Consider the following 16522-nt stretch of genomic DNA (forward strand, 5'->3'; position numbering starts at 1 on the left):
CCTCTCATCACCCCTCTTCACCCCTCTCATCACCCCTCTTCACCCCTCTCATCACCCCTCATCACCCCTCTAATCACCCCTCATCACCCCTCTAATCACCCCTTTTCACCCCTCATCACCCGGGGGTCGGCGGCGGTGGCGCTGGGGGCCACTGGGGGGGTCGCTGGGGGCCACTGGGGGGGTCGCGCCGGCGGCGTGAACTTTGCGCCTCGTCGCGTGAATCTCCACGCGAGATCGCAGAGATAACAGCCCGGGGGGGAGGGGGCACCCCGGGGACTGCTACTTAAGACGCGCAAACACACACAGGCTCACCCTCACACCCTCACACTCACCCTCACACTCTCACCCTCACTCACCCTCACCCTCACACACTCACCCTCACTCTCACACTCACCCTCACCCTCTCACACTCACCCTCACACTCTCACCCTCACTCTCACACTCTCCCTCACACTCTCACCCTCACACTCTGAGGAGATGGAGCGGAGTCTCGGCTGGCGCCTCGTGGCGGTCGCCGCCTGCTGCTGCCTCCTGCCACCAGGTGCAGTCCACTCACCACCATCACTCACCACCATCACTCACCACCATCACTCACCACCATCACTCACCATCACTCACCACCATCACTCACCACCATCACTCACCACCATCACTCACCACCACTCACCACCAACACTCACCACCATCACTCACCACCATCACTCACCACCAACACTCACCACCATCACTTACCACCATCACTCACCACCATCACTCACCACCATCACTCACCACCATCACTCACCATCACTCACCACCAACACTCACCACCATCACTCACCACCAACACTCACCACCATCACTCACCACCATCACTCACCACCATCACTCACCACCATCACTCACCACCATCACTCACCACCAACACTCACCACCATCACTCACCACCATCACTCACCACCATCACTCACCACCATCACTCACCATCACTCACCACCAACACTCACCACCATCACTCACCACCATCACTCACCATCACTCACCAGAGGTGTGGACTCGAGTCATGCGACTTGGACTCGAGTCAGACTCGAGTCATGATTTTGATGACTTCAGACTCGACTTGGACTTGCCTCATCTTTGACTCGACTTGACTCGGGACTCGAGAGCAAAGACTTGAGACTTACTTGTGACTTGCATAACAATGACTTTGTCCCACCTCTGTCACTCACCACCAACACTCACCACCATCACTCACCACCATCACTCACCACCAACACTCACCACCATCACTTACCACCATCACTCACCACCATCACTCACCATCACTCACCACCATCACTCACCACCATCACTCACCACCATCACTCACCACCATCACTCACCATCACTCACCACCATCACTCACCACCATCACTCACCACCATCACTCACCATCACTCACCACCATCACTCACCACCAACACTCACCACCAACAATCACCACCATCACTCACCATCACTCACCACCAACACTCACCACCATCACTCACCACCATCACTCACCACCATCACTCACCACCATCACTCACCACCATCACTCACCATCACTCAGCACCAACACTCACCACTATCACTCACCATCACTCACCACCATCACTCACCATCACTCACCACCAACACTCACCACCATCACTCACCACCATCACTCACCACCAACACTCACCATCACTCACCACCAACACTCACCACCATCACTCACCACCATCACTCACCACCATCACTCACCATCACTCACCACCATCACTCACCACCATCACTCACCACCATCACTCACCATCACTCACCACCAACACTCACCACCATCACTCACCACCATCACTCACCACCATCACTCACCACCAACACTCACCACCAACACTCACCACCATCATTCACCACCATCACTCACCACCAACACTCACCACCATCACTTACCACCATCACTCACCACCATCACTCACCACCATCACTCACCACCAACACTCACCACCATCACTCACCACCATCACTCACCACCATCACTCACCATCACTCACCACCAACACTCACCACCATCACTCACCACCATCACTCACCACCAACACTCACCACCAACACTCACCACTATCACTCACCACCATCACTTACCACCAACACTCACCACCATCACTCACCATCACTCACCACCATCACTCACCATCACTCACCACCAACACTCACCACCAACACTCACCACCATCACTCACCACCATCACTTACCACCAACACTCACCACCATCACTCACCATCACTCACCACCATCACTCACCACCATCACTCACCACCAACAATCACCACCATCACTCACCATCACTCACCACCAACACTCACCACCAACACTCACCACCATCACTCACCACCATCACTTACCACCAACACTCACCACCATCACTCACCATCACTCACCACCATCACTCACCACCATCACTTACCACCAACACTCACCACCATCACTCACCATCACTCACCACCATCACTCACCACCAACAATCACCACCATCACTCACCACCATCACTCACCACCAACACTCACCACCATCACTCACCACCAACACTCACCACCAACACTCACCACTATCACTCACCACCATCACTCACCACCATCACTCACCACCATCACTCACCACCAACACTCACCACCAACACTCACCACTATCACTCACCACCAACACTCACCACCAACACTCACCACCATCACTCACCACCATCACTCACCACCATTACTCACCACCAACACTCACCACCAACACTCATCACCAACACTCACCACTATCACTCACCACCATCACTCACCACCATCACTCACCACCATCACTCACCACCAACACTCACCACCAACACTCACCACTATCACTCACCACCAACACTCACCACCAACACTCACCACCATCACTCACCACCATCACTCACCACCATTACTCACCACCAACACTCACCACCATTACTCACCACCATCACTCACCACCAACACTCACCACCAACACTCACCACTATCACTCACCACCATCACTCACCACCATCACTCACCACCATCACTCACCACCATCACTCACCACCATCACTCACCACCAACACTCACCACCAACACTCACCACCATCACTCACCACCAACACTCACCACTATCACTCACCACCATCACTCACCACCAACACTCACCACCATCACTCACCACCATCACTCACCACCAACACTCACCACCATCACTCACCACCATCACTCACCACCAACACTCACCACCAACACTCACCACTATCACTCACCACCATCACTCACCACCATCACTCACCACCATCACTCACCACCATTACTCACCACCATCACTCACCACCATCACTCACCACCATCACTCACCACCATCACTCACCACCAACACTCACCACCACCACTCACCACCAACACTCACCACCATCACTCACCACCAACACTCACCACCATTACTCACCACCAACACTCACCACCATTACTCACCACCATCACTCACCACCAACACTCACCACCATCACTCACCACCAACACTCACCACCATCACTCACCATCAACACTCACCACCACCACTCACCACCAACACTCACCACCATCACTCACCACCATCACTCACCACCATCACTCACCACCATCACTCACCACCATCACTCACCACCAACACTCACCACCATCACTCACCACCAACACTCACCACCATCACTCACCACCAACACTCACCACCACCACTCACCACCAACACTCACCACCATCACTCACCACCATCACTCACCACCATCACTCACCACCATCACTCACCACCATCACTCACCACCATCACTCACCACCATCACTCACCACCAACACTCACCACCATCACTCACCACCAACACTCACCACCATCACTCACCACCAACACTCACCACCACCACTCACCACCAACACTCACCACCATCACTCACCACCATCACTCACCACCATCACTCACCATCACTCACCACCATCACTCACCACCATCACTCACCACCATCACTCACCACCATCACTCACCACCAACACTCACCACCATCACTCACCACCATCACTCACCACCATCACTCACCACCATCACTCACCACTATCACTCACCACCATCACTCACCACCATCACTCACCACCATCACTCACCACCATCACTCACCATCACTCACCACCATCACTCACCACTATCAATCACCACTATCACTCACCACCATCACTCACCACCATCACTCACCACCAACACTCACCACCATCACTCACCATCACTCACCACCATCACTCACCACCATCACTCACCACCATCACTCACCACCATCACTCACCATCACTCACCACCATCACTCACCACCATCACTCACCACCATCACTCACCACCATCACTCACCACCAACACTCACCACTATCACTCACCACCAACACTCACCACCATCACTCACCACCATCACTCACCACCAACACTCACCACTATCACTCACCACCATCACTCACCACCATCACTCACCACCATCACTCACCACCAACACTCACCACTATCACTCACCACCATCACTCACCACCATCACTCACCACCATCACTCACCACCAACACTCACCACCATCACTCACCACCATCACTCACCACCATCACTCACCATCACTCACCACCAACACTCACCACCATTACTCACCACCAACACTCACCACCATTACTCACCACCAACACTCACCACCATTACTCACCACCAACACTCACCACCATCACTCACCACCATCACTCACCACCATCACTCACCACCATCACTCACCACCATTACTCACCACCAACACTCACCACCATTACTCACCACCAACACTCACCACCATTACTCACCACCAACACTCACCACCATCACTCACCACCAACACTCACCACCATCACTCACCACCATCACTCACCACCATCACTCACCACTATCACTCACCGCCATCACTCACTACTATCACTCACCACCAGCACTCACCACAAACAATCACCACGAACACTCACCCCTAACACTCACCCCTAGCACTCACCACCAAGACTCACACTCCTCACCCATAGCACTAATACTCACCCCTACCACTCGCACTCACCTCTAACGAATAGCCCTAACGCTCACCCACAGCCTAGATCTTAGACAGAGTTCACGAGCACGCAGCCCGCAGTCGTAAGACTGAACCCGCAGTCATAGCGCTCACGCAGCCCTGACCCATAGCTGCATCATTAATTCATAGCTCTGACCCCAACCCAAAGCCCTGACCCCAACCCATAGCCCTGACCCCAACCCAAAGCCCTTACGCCAACCCAAAACCCTGACCCCAACCCATAGCTCTGACCCTAACCCATAGCCCTGACCTCAACCCATAGCCCTGACCCCAACCCATAGCCCTAACCCCAACCCAAAGCCTTGACCCCAACCCAAAACCCTGACCCCAACCCAAAGCCCTTACGCCAACCCAAAGCCCTGACCCCAACCATAGCCCTGACCCCAACCCATAGCCCTGACCTCAACCCAAAGCCCTGACCCCAACCCATAGCCCTGACCCCAACCCATAGCCCTGACCCCAACCCATAGCCCTGATCCCAACCCATAGCCCTGACCCCAACCCATAGCCCTGACCCGACCCATAGCCCTGACCCCAACCCAAAGCCCTGACCCCAACCCATAGCCCTTACCCCAACCCATAGCCCTGACCCCAACCCAAAGCCCTGACCCCAACCCAAAGCCCTGACCCCAACCCATAGCCCTTACCCCACCCATAGCCCTGACCTCAACCCAAAGCCCTGACCTCAAGCCATAGCCCTGACCCCAACCCATAGCCCTGACCCCAACCCAAAGCCCTGACCCCAACCCATAGCCCTGACTCCAATCCATAGCCCTGACCCCAATCCATAGCCCTGACTCCAATCCATAGCCCTGACCCCAATCCATAGCCCTGACTCCAATCCATAGCCCTGACCCCAACCCAAAGCTCTGACCCCAACCCATAGCCCTGACCCCTACCCATAGCCCTGACCCCAACCCATAGCCCTGACCCCAACCCATAGCCCTGACCCCAGCACATAGCCCTGACCCCAATCTGTAGTCCTGACCCCAACCCAAAACCCTGACCCCAACCCATAGCCCTGACCCCAACCCATATCCCTGACCCAACCCAAAGCCTTGATTCCAACCCAAAACCCTGACCCTAAACCAAAGCCCTGACCCCAAAACCCTGACCCCAACTCAAAGCCCTGACCCCAACCCAAAGCCCTGACCCCAACCCAAAGCCCTTACCTCGACCCAAAGCCCTGACCCCAACCCAAAACCCTGACCCCAACCCATAGCCCTGACCCCAACCCATAGCCCTGACCCCAATCCATAGTCTTGACCCCAACCCATAGCCCTGACCCAAACCCATAGCCTTGACCCCAACCCAAATCCCTGACCCCAACCCATAGCCCTGACCCCAATCCATAGTCTTGACCCCAACCCATAGCCCTGACCCCAGCCTATAGCCCTGACCCTGAGTGAGTGAGAGCTGTGAGAGTCGCTGCTGGGAAACTTCTCACCTCGGGCTCGACTGCCGGGTGGCGGTGGTGGCACAGTGGAGACACTCGCACCTGAGTTCAATACCCGACTAGAGCGCCTTTCCGCGTGTAGTTTGAATGTTCTCCCCCTGCTCTGCAGTGTGAGTGAGCGTGTGTGCCGTGCCCGCCTTCAAAGGTGCTGCTCACTAACATAATTTGCCCCCAACAGTCTGTTCAGGTTATACGGGGGATCTTTGTCTTTGTGAGTGTGTGCGTGGAGTTTGTATTCTCTCTCCCTGTTTTGCGTGGGTTTCCTCTGGGCTTAAAACACGCGCACATTGGAAACGGTGGAGATAAACAACTGTGGAGTATTCAGCCCCCCAATGAGTCCCCCATGAATGCTGAACGCACCCCTACAGCGAGTGATGGTTATAACAGTCAGAAAGTACTTGTCATGTAGATGTTTAGAGACACCCACAGACACAATCGGGTACCACAAGACAAAGACCACCTGTGTAGCCTTCAACAAACTGTTGGGGCAGGTGCTGTTAGTGAGCACCTATGAAAGCCGGCGCAGTACACGAGTTGATGGGTGGCCAGCACCACGCCCGGCCGCCTTTGTCTTCCCAATGCCGATGTTTACAAACCACACCGATTACTTATTTCAAGTCGAGTCGATCTATGAGAGGCCAAGAACCGGTTCAGATTATCCATAACCGCTGCGCCACCGCTCCCCACACACATACACATGCGGACACACACCCCTGTCACCTCACCGTAACCCCACTGTGACCATTGTCACCCTACCGTGACCCCACTGTGACTCCTGTCACCCTACCGTGACCCCACTGTGACCCCGCAGGTGTCGGTGCGGAGTCGCGCTCCTACCAGGAGGCATTTAATGAAATCCTGAGACTCTCACAGCTGGGGCTGGTGAGATCCTCACCACTCCTCACTATTCCTCTCTACTCCTCTCCTCTTCTCACCACTCCTCACCACTCCTCACCACTACGTAGAGCTCCTCGCCACTTCCTTTACCCCTAACTCACCTTGTCCGCCTCACCACTGCCTCCTGGGTCACCCCTTGGGACTCCTGTGACCCTGCATGACCCCTCGGTGTGACCCAGTGACCCCGTGACCCGTGTGTGTGACCCTGCGTGACCCCTGTGTGACCCGTTGTGGCCCCATATCCCTTTTGTGTGACAACCTGACCCTTGTGTGTCGGACCCTGCGTGACCCCTATGTGTGACCCACTGTGATCCCGTGAACCTTGTGTGTGACCCTGCATGACCGTGTGACCCGTTGTGGCCCCATATCCCTTTTGTGTGACACCCTGACCCTTGTGTGTCGGACCCTGCGTGACCCCTATGTGTGACCCACTGTGATCCCGTGAACCTTGTGTGTGACCCTGCATGACCGTGTGACCCGTTGTGGCCCCATATCCCTTTTGTGTGACACCCTGACCCTTGTGTGTCGGACCCTGCGTGACCCCTATGTGTGACCCACTGTGATCCCGTGAACCTTGTGTGTGACCCTGCATGACCGTGTGACCCGTTGTGGCCCCATAACCCTTTTGTGTGACACCCTGACCCTTGTGTGTCTGACCCTGTGTAACCCCTGTGTGACCCGCTGTGATTCCGTGAACCTTGTGTGTGACAACGGGACCCTTGTGTGTGTGACCCCGTGACCCAGGAGGAGGACCTGGTTCCTGACCCCAGAGCTGAGTCGCCCAAGAACGTGTTCCCGTGTCGAGCGCTGGCGCCCTCCGCTTCCCGTCCCACATCAGGTGCCCCCATGGGACCGAAGAGACATTTAGGGGTTGTAGACGTTGAGCATAGAGACCCGTAGACTCACACTGAGACCCAAAGACCCACACAGAGACCCATAGACTTACACAGAGACCCATAGACTCACACAGAGACCCATAGACTCACACAAAGACCCAAAGACCGACACAGAGACCCATAGACTCACACAGAGACCCATAGACTCACACAGAGACCAATAAACTCACACAGAGACCCGTAGACTCACACAGAGACTCACACAGAGGCCCATAGAGTCACACAACAAGAACAACCGCCATTCGCCACTAAGTGGTGGTGACGTCACCACAGCGCTTGTGCCTGGCTATGTGCACGTTGAGGCCACGTGAAGTGTCGAATGCCCACTGGCAGGAGGTCACGGGGCAGACCCTGATTCCACAGGTCTACTGACTGAGATGACTGGCTGATGCACCACCTGTACCCCCTACTGTGCCAACTTGCCATGCATTAGCCACCCGGCGCTACGCTCATTGTTGTGAGCGTCATTCCCCTGCCCTCCGTTGTTGCTGGAGGGCGACTCGCTCCAACTTGCCAATAGCAGCGTCCTTCACAAGGCTCCTCCACAGAAGCCGATCTTAACACCATTGGTACCAGTTATCGGCAAGTCCACTCAGCTCCACGTCCTCCTGTACTACATCACTCCATCTTTTCTCTAGCCCGTGTCGCACTCATTTAGCCCCCTCTATCTGGCCGAACAAAAGCTGTTTAAGCATCCGATGGCTGGCTATGCGGGCTACATGACCCAGCCAACGCAGCCTTGCCTGCCGGAGGAGCTCACCGATGAGACTTTGTCCAGATCTTTCAAGGATTTGTGAGCTCCTCACACAATCCAGCCTGGTTAAACCCAGGATGGATCGTAGGCAGGCCAGCCTAAATGTTTCTAACTGGCGAAGAGAAGGGAGGCCATGACTGTGGCCGAGAAGACCTGAAACTGCATGTGGAACAACAGACCAGGTAGCTTCCACACAACGTTACGCAACTGATGAAAAGATAATGCTGCTCGACTTATTCGGAGTGAGACCTCTGCTGTCAAACCAGAACCGGTCATGAGCACACTGCCCAGGTATGGGACTCTCCACTCTCTCCACTACTGCCCCATCACCAATAGGGAGTTGCGGAGATGGAGTGTCTGATGGTGCAAAATACCCAGGCAGGTGCTTAGTTTTGGTGGGGCTGATGGTAAGGCCCCACCTCTTAGTGGCACGCTCCAGGTTCAGCAGCTCCGACTCCTCGTCTGAGTGAGCAGCAATTACCAGATCATCGGCATATGTAACATTTTTGACCAATAGGGAGCCATCCCTTGACCACACCCGGGCATTGATCAGCCTCCCATTGCATCTGTACCAGATGGAAATTCCTCTGGTACAGTCATCGAAGGCTTCACGAACTACATGGTCGAAATCGATGTTAAATAATCTGGGAGCCAGAGGACATCCCTGTCGCACTCCAAGGTGACAAGGGAATGGCTCCAACTCCCAGGCCACGTAGTTTTACCTGGGCCCACTCACCATCATGAAGGTACTTAATGATCGTAAGCATAGAGTCAGGGACTTCGAAAGCACGAATAACCACCCAGAACCCAGGCCTACTGATAGCATCTTTTCAGGACCGCCCTTTCCTGAAACCACATTGGGGCTCCGCAAGCCTCTTCTCAGCGTGCCTGGCAAGGCGATTTTGAATAATCCTTGCCAGGACCTTTTCTGGCACACCGAGGAGTGAGATGCCCCTGTAGTTATTACAGTCTGTGCGGTCCCCCTTCTTAAAGAGGGGGACCACCAGGGCATCCTTCCAATCCTGCTGAACCCGTCCAGTGATCCAGACTGTTATTATGATGTCATGTAAGGCTGTCTGTGCACAAACACCACCCTCCCTCAGGATTCCACACGCCCATTTACCCTCGACATCAGGAGGAATGGGGGACAATGCCAATCTCAGCTGCAAGCGATAATGAAATTCGTGCTTGCAACTTTCATCAGCTAGCTGAGACAAGGCCACTATGGGTTTGAAGGTGTTCATCCACCACCGGAGTGGAAGAATGGCAGGCGCATCTTACAGATGACAAGTCGATGGTCAGTGGGCAGATCAGCTCCACGGTAGGTCCTGGTGCCAAGGACACGGCCCCTCATCACTATATAGTCCAGCAGATGTTCTTGCTTGGACCCGGCATGCATCCATGATGTTGTGTGGATGCGCCGATGCCGGAACAACGTATTGGTAATTACAAGCCCATGGGCTGCACAAAAGTCTAGCAGCCTCCTACCGTTGTTATTGAGCTAATTTGGGCCATGCCTTCCAATCACTCCAGACCAGTTGCCAGCATCATGACCAACTCGGGCTTTAAAGTCACCCAACAGGATGACTCTATCCCGAGGGGCCACTTTAGCTAGCACCTGTGACAGGAAGTCATAAAAGGCATATGACTCATCGGCCCTTGCCTGCATCCCTCCACTGATGTTCATCTTCGGTGGGGGCAGAAGTAACCATGACCACCACTCCTCGCCTCTGGTTGATGGGAAGGCGAGCCCAAAGTATCCTGGGGCTTACAGCTTCCCACACCTCACCGCCACACTCCCACGCCCCCTTCATTTTTTTGTTTAGAAGAAGAGCCACTCCCTGTTGTTTGGCAGTCTCCTGCCCCGAGAAGAGGACTGTCCACCCCTCATGGTGGCAGGAGCCAGAGCCGGTCCACCGGACCTCCTGAATACCACAGAGTTCCCGACAGAGAAGTGACAACTTCTCCTCCACAGTGAACCCCGAGGGTAAAGATTCAGTCTCCTGTCTCTGCCAAATTGGGTGTGGTCAGGAGACGGCATCGATGCCTGTCCCCCCGGGGCCTCCGGCACAAGCTTCTGCGATATCTTGGTAATTTATTTGAAGGTGGAGGGGTTACCAGCCCATCGCACCCGTCCCGAGCCCCCATTTGGCTGCTATGGTGGCTACAAACGCCATGAGGAGAATGGCAAATCGATATTGGCCCTCCCCCCATGGCACTGCTCACCACAGTGTTAACGTCCAGCACAAACGAGGCGGTAGGTGCTTGTTTTGCTGGACCCATAGTCTCACACAGAGACCCATAGACTCACACAGAGACCCATAGACTCACACAGAGACCCTTAGTCTCACACAGAGACCCATACACTCACACAGAGACCCATAGACTCACACAGAGACCCATAGACTCACACAGAGACCCATAGACTCACACAGAGACCCTTAGTCTCACACAGAGACCCATAGACTCACACAGAGACCCTTTGTCTCACACAGAGACCCATAGACTCACACAGAGACCCTTAGTCTCACACAGAGACCCATAGACTCACACAGAGACCCTTAGTCTCACACAGAGACTCAGACAGAGGTCCATACTCACACAGAGACTCATAGACTCACACACAATAGGTGCTCGCTAACACCACTTGCTCCAACAGCCTGCGTGGGTTACATGGGGGATCTTTGTCTCGGACCGCGTTCGTGAACACAAGGCAGATCTGAAACACGGTAGGACCAATACCTCTTTCTAGATTTGAAGCTTTCGTGACTGCAATGATTCATATTCTCAGGTTTTTTTCGGTAAAGTCACGTAGGTAAAAAAAAAAACATTAAAATTAATGAAAGTAAAATAAAACAAAACAAAAATAAAATTCACGACGTTTCGGAGGCAACACAAGTCTCCTTCATCAGGTGGGACCGTCACAGCCGAATTAGCTGCATCAAAAAAAAAACCTGAGAATATGAATACCAATACCTCTGCCGTTGCCGATCATTGTTTGAACGCTGTGGGCTCACACGAAATAGATTTTTCCAAGACAGATGTACTCTGCAAACTTACCGACTACCTTCAGAGATTTGTTCATGAAGCCATCCAGATATATAAACACAGACACAACTTCAACCGAGAGGATGGGTACAAACTAAGCAATCATTGGAAGTACGTTATTAACCAGGTAAAGTCTTAACTGCCTATGTCAGCTATTATTGCATGCTAATCTCTCACATTAACATAGCCACTTCCGTGCCCTCGTCGCTCTCCTCCTTTTCTACAGTTACATGCTAATTTCTCACATTAACATCACTCGCCCGGCCACTTCTTTAGGACCCTTGGGCTACACCCATTTCAAACATTTTAAAACAGTCTGCCTCAGCAGCAGACTATGCTTTCCCACCTGATGACGGACGCTTGTGTTGCGCCCGAAACGTCGTGATTTATTTTATTTTATACCGACGTGACTTTACCGAAACAACCAAAGAGTACGATCTTTGTCTTCGTTACAGTTCACAGCCTCAGGCCGTCCGACATTAACGTCGTCGCAGCTCTGGGCGACTCTCTCACGGTAACGAATCACATCCACACACATCATCACATCATCATCAAATCGTCATCATCACATCATTATCACATCCAAATACGTCATCACATCATCACATCATCATTACATCATCAAATCATCATCACATCATTATCACATCAGCACATCATAATCACATCATCCCATCCACACACATCATCACATCCATACACATCATCATCATATCCACACACATCACCATCACGTCATCATCACATCCACACACATCATCACATCCACACACATGATCACATCCACACACATCATCACATCCACACACATCATCACATCCACACACATCATCACATCCACACACATGATCACATCCACACACATCATCAAATCCACATATATCATCATCACATCACATCCACACACATCATCATTATATCCACACACATCATCATCATTTCCACACACATAATCATCACATCCACACACATCACCACATTCACCATGAAGTGGTGGTGACGTCACCACGGTGCTTCTGCCAGGCTAGGTGCACTTTGAGGCCACATGAGTTGTCGAGTGCTCGCTGACAGGCGGTCATAGGACAGACCCAGGTGCCATGGTTTGGCTGACTGAGTTGACTGGCTGATGCACCACCTGTGCCCCCTACCGTGCCAACTTGCTGTGCTTTAGCCACTCGGTGCTCCGCTCGTTGTTGTGAGCGTCGCTCCTCCGCCCTCCGTTGTTGTTGGAGGGCGACTTCCACCAACTGCCCAGCAGCGTCCTTCACGAGCCTCCTCCATATAGGCCGATCTTGACACTGCTGGTACCAGTCATCGGCAAGTCCACTCAGCTCCATTTCTTCTCCAGCCCGTACTGCGCCCATTTAACCCCCTCTATGCGGCCAAAGAGAATCTGCTTGGGCATGCGGTGGCTGGGCTTGAGGGCTAAATGACCCAGCCACGCAGCCTCGCTTGCCGGAGGAGCTCATTGATGGGACTGTGTCCAGATCTTTCAAGGATTTGTGAACTCCTCACACATTCCAGTCTGGATCCAGGATGGATCGTAGGCAGGCCAGCCTGATTGTTTCACACCAGCGCAGATGTTTCACGTTTCGCAAGCAGAGAGAATAGAGGGTATAACTGTGGCCGAGACAACCAGGAGCTTAGTATGGAGCGAAAGATAGCTTCCACACAGCGTTACGCAGCCGATGAAACGATAATGCCGCACGACTGATTTGGAGTGAGACCTCAGCTATCAAACCGGAGCTGGTCATAAGCACACTGCCCAGGTACGGGAAACTCTCCACTCTCTCCACAACTGCCCCATCACTCATGGGCAGTCGAGGGAGGGGAAAATTTGACATCACATTCACACACATCATCACCATACATCACCACAAAACATCACACCCACACACATCATCACCATACATCATCACACATCATTACATCCACACATATCATCACCATACATCACCACGAAACATCACATCCACACACATCATCATAATCATTATCGCAGCCACCGTCCACATCATCACGCCGCACACACGGCACCCACTTCATCGGGACATGCTCGCCAAACTACTATACGAGTGACGAGGTGAGTGATTGAATGGTGATGTGAGCGACGAGGTGGTGATGACGAGGTGTTGGTGTGCGTGTGCAGGCGGGGTTTGGAATGCAGGGCACGGGGGTGCTTACTCTGATGAAGGAGCACAGGGAGCGTGCGTTCAGGTGAGCAGACCACCAACAGCCGCAGTTCGCGGCGCTTGTGCCAAGCTAGGTGCACCTTGAGGCCTGCGTGAAGTGTCGAAGGCTCGCTGATGGCAGACCCTGCAGGTGCCGTGGGTTGACTGACTGAGATGTTACAACGTGTCGGTGTGGTTAATGCAGACACGATTCCTTGTGAAAGGTTTCAGTTTGGTGTTTAACATCTTAACACCTGTTTTGTTGCCAGAAAAAAGGGGGAAAACCTATTGTCAAATACAATCATAGTTTATTCGTTTTAAATTTATATCCGGCCAAACAAAATGTGGTTGGGGCTATGCGGTGGCTGGGCTTGCGCTCAACACGTCTCCACCCACGTGCTCTTTGTCTTGCAGCATCGGCGGATGGGAGACCTTTGAGACGGCCATCACCCTGCCGAGTGAGTTCCTCCTCGCTGCTGACCACTCGCCTCATACGCTCTCGCTTCAGCTATGATCTCTACTCAGTTGTTGTTGTTTGTTGTTCTCCTGCTTCTGTTCCCGATTGCTACTTGCTTGTCTGCTGTGCCAAGTTTCCGTGGACTCAAAACTAAATTAAAGACGAGCCACACAACATTGCAAGTGTGGCCACGCAAGCCAAACTATGGAGCGTGCGGTAAACCAGTAGAGACCCATAACGATACGGAGAGACACATCGAGACTAATGGAGACCCATACAGATGTAATGGGTATGGAGACACTTGTAGAGGTAACTTTTTCATTACGATACAACACCCCAACAGTCATGATACTCTGTTACAGCCTAGGGGCACAGCCTAGGGACACAGCCTAGGGACACAGCCTACAGACACAGCCTACTCCTAGCGTGCCTGACACTGGCTACGCTCTCGGGTCCTCCAGCTACAATTACCCTAGGGGAGGCTACCTGACCCGACCCAGCCAAGGTGCGGGTCTAGACTCCGGCTTCCACGGAACTCGCCCTTACAAGGACGTAGAGCCGGGAGTCCCAGAGTCCCACCACTGGCCCGCACAGCGTCCCGGCACTTACAAGGACAAGTGGGGCGAGGGGGTCCAGAGTCCTAAGCTGGCTGGTCTTGGGTCTTGAGCTTCGACTGGTCTCGATCGGCTGGGGAGGTCCCCTTTTATGCCCCTTTGCCCATCGAGAGTGGCATTGCGTGGGATCGCAGATCCCCCGCAGCCCCCCCCCCCCCCCCATTGGTGGCGCCGAGGGGATTAGCTGTCTGGGGTCCCCATCGAGGGGTGGCGTTGTGTGGGATCGTAGATCCCCTGCAACCCCCCCCCCCCTCCTTGGCGGTACGGGGCACCCTTGCAGATGGACCTCGTCTACCACTGCCGGTAAGCGTGGCCCATCTACGGCACTACACAGATACATGGAGACCCATACAGATGTAGAGGAGTGAAATACGCGGTGCGCACAGTTAACCGAGGGCAACTGAGGGCAAACAGGTGCGCGTGTGCAACGTGAGGTTTGCACGGACAAACCCCCAGTTGTTAATCAGCGAAGCGGGTGCAAACGGGGTCGACCGGTTGTGCACCTTGAGACCGGTGGTGTTGCCAGGGAGACGGGAGAGAGCTTAAAGAGACGGACGAGAGGTCTCGGATAAATTGCAGAGGGATATAAGGGCTGTTGCTGGGGACGAAGAGTGAAGACATCTCACCGCTGCCGCTTCAGCCGTCAATGGGACCTCAACCCTCACGTCGTCGCCGAGACGCTGTGTGCGGAGACGCTGTGTGTGAAGACGCTGTGTGTGAAGACGCTGTGTGCGATGACGCTGTGTGGGAGGTCGCTGTGTGCGGAGTCGCTGTGTGTGAAGACGCTGTGTGTGAGACGCTGTGTGTGGAGACGCTGTGTGCGAAGACGCTGTGTGTGAGGACGCTGTGTGTGGAGATGCTGTGCGCGGAGACGCTGTGTGTGAAGACGCTGTGTGTGGAGACACTGTGTGCGAAGTCGCTGTGTGCGGAGATGCTGTGTGCGGAGACGCTGTGTGTGGAGTCGCTGAGTGCAGAGACGCTGTGTGTGTAGACGCTGTGTGCGAAGTCGCTGTGTGCGGAGACGCTGTGTGCGGAGACGCTGTGTGCGGAGTCGCTGAGTGCGGAGACGCTGAGTGCGGAGACGCTGTGTGTGAAGTCACTGTGTGCGAAGTCGCTGTGTGCGAAGAC

General features: G+C 53.8%; 1 protein-coding gene across 1 annotated transcript in view; it reads left to right on the top strand.

The window, feature by feature from the left end:
- The first annotated feature begins 292 nt into the window (after positions 1-292).
- LOC144734716 (phospholipase B1, membrane-associated-like) overlaps positions 293-16522 on the top strand; it is a 33466-nt gene continuing 17236 nt past the window's right edge. The window contains exons 1-6 of the mRNA XM_078617045.1: positions 293-541; positions 7369-7439; positions 8199-8292; positions 12608-12666; positions 14302-14369; positions 14738-14781. Coding sequence (XP_078473171.1) covers positions 478-541; positions 7369-7439; positions 8199-8292; positions 12608-12666; positions 14302-14369; positions 14738-14781 — 400 coding nt within the window. The 5' untranslated portion in view covers positions 293-477. The remainder of the gene's footprint in view (positions 542-7368; positions 7440-8198; positions 8293-12607; positions 12667-14301; positions 14370-14737; positions 14782-16522) is intronic.

Source organism: Lampetra planeri, chromosome 52 (genome assembly GCF_965212315.1).
Source record: "Lampetra planeri chromosome 52, kcLamPlan1.2.h2, whole genome shotgun sequence".
NCBI classification, from domain to species: Eukaryota; Metazoa; Chordata; class Hyperoartia; order Petromyzontiformes; family Petromyzontidae; genus Lampetra; species Lampetra planeri.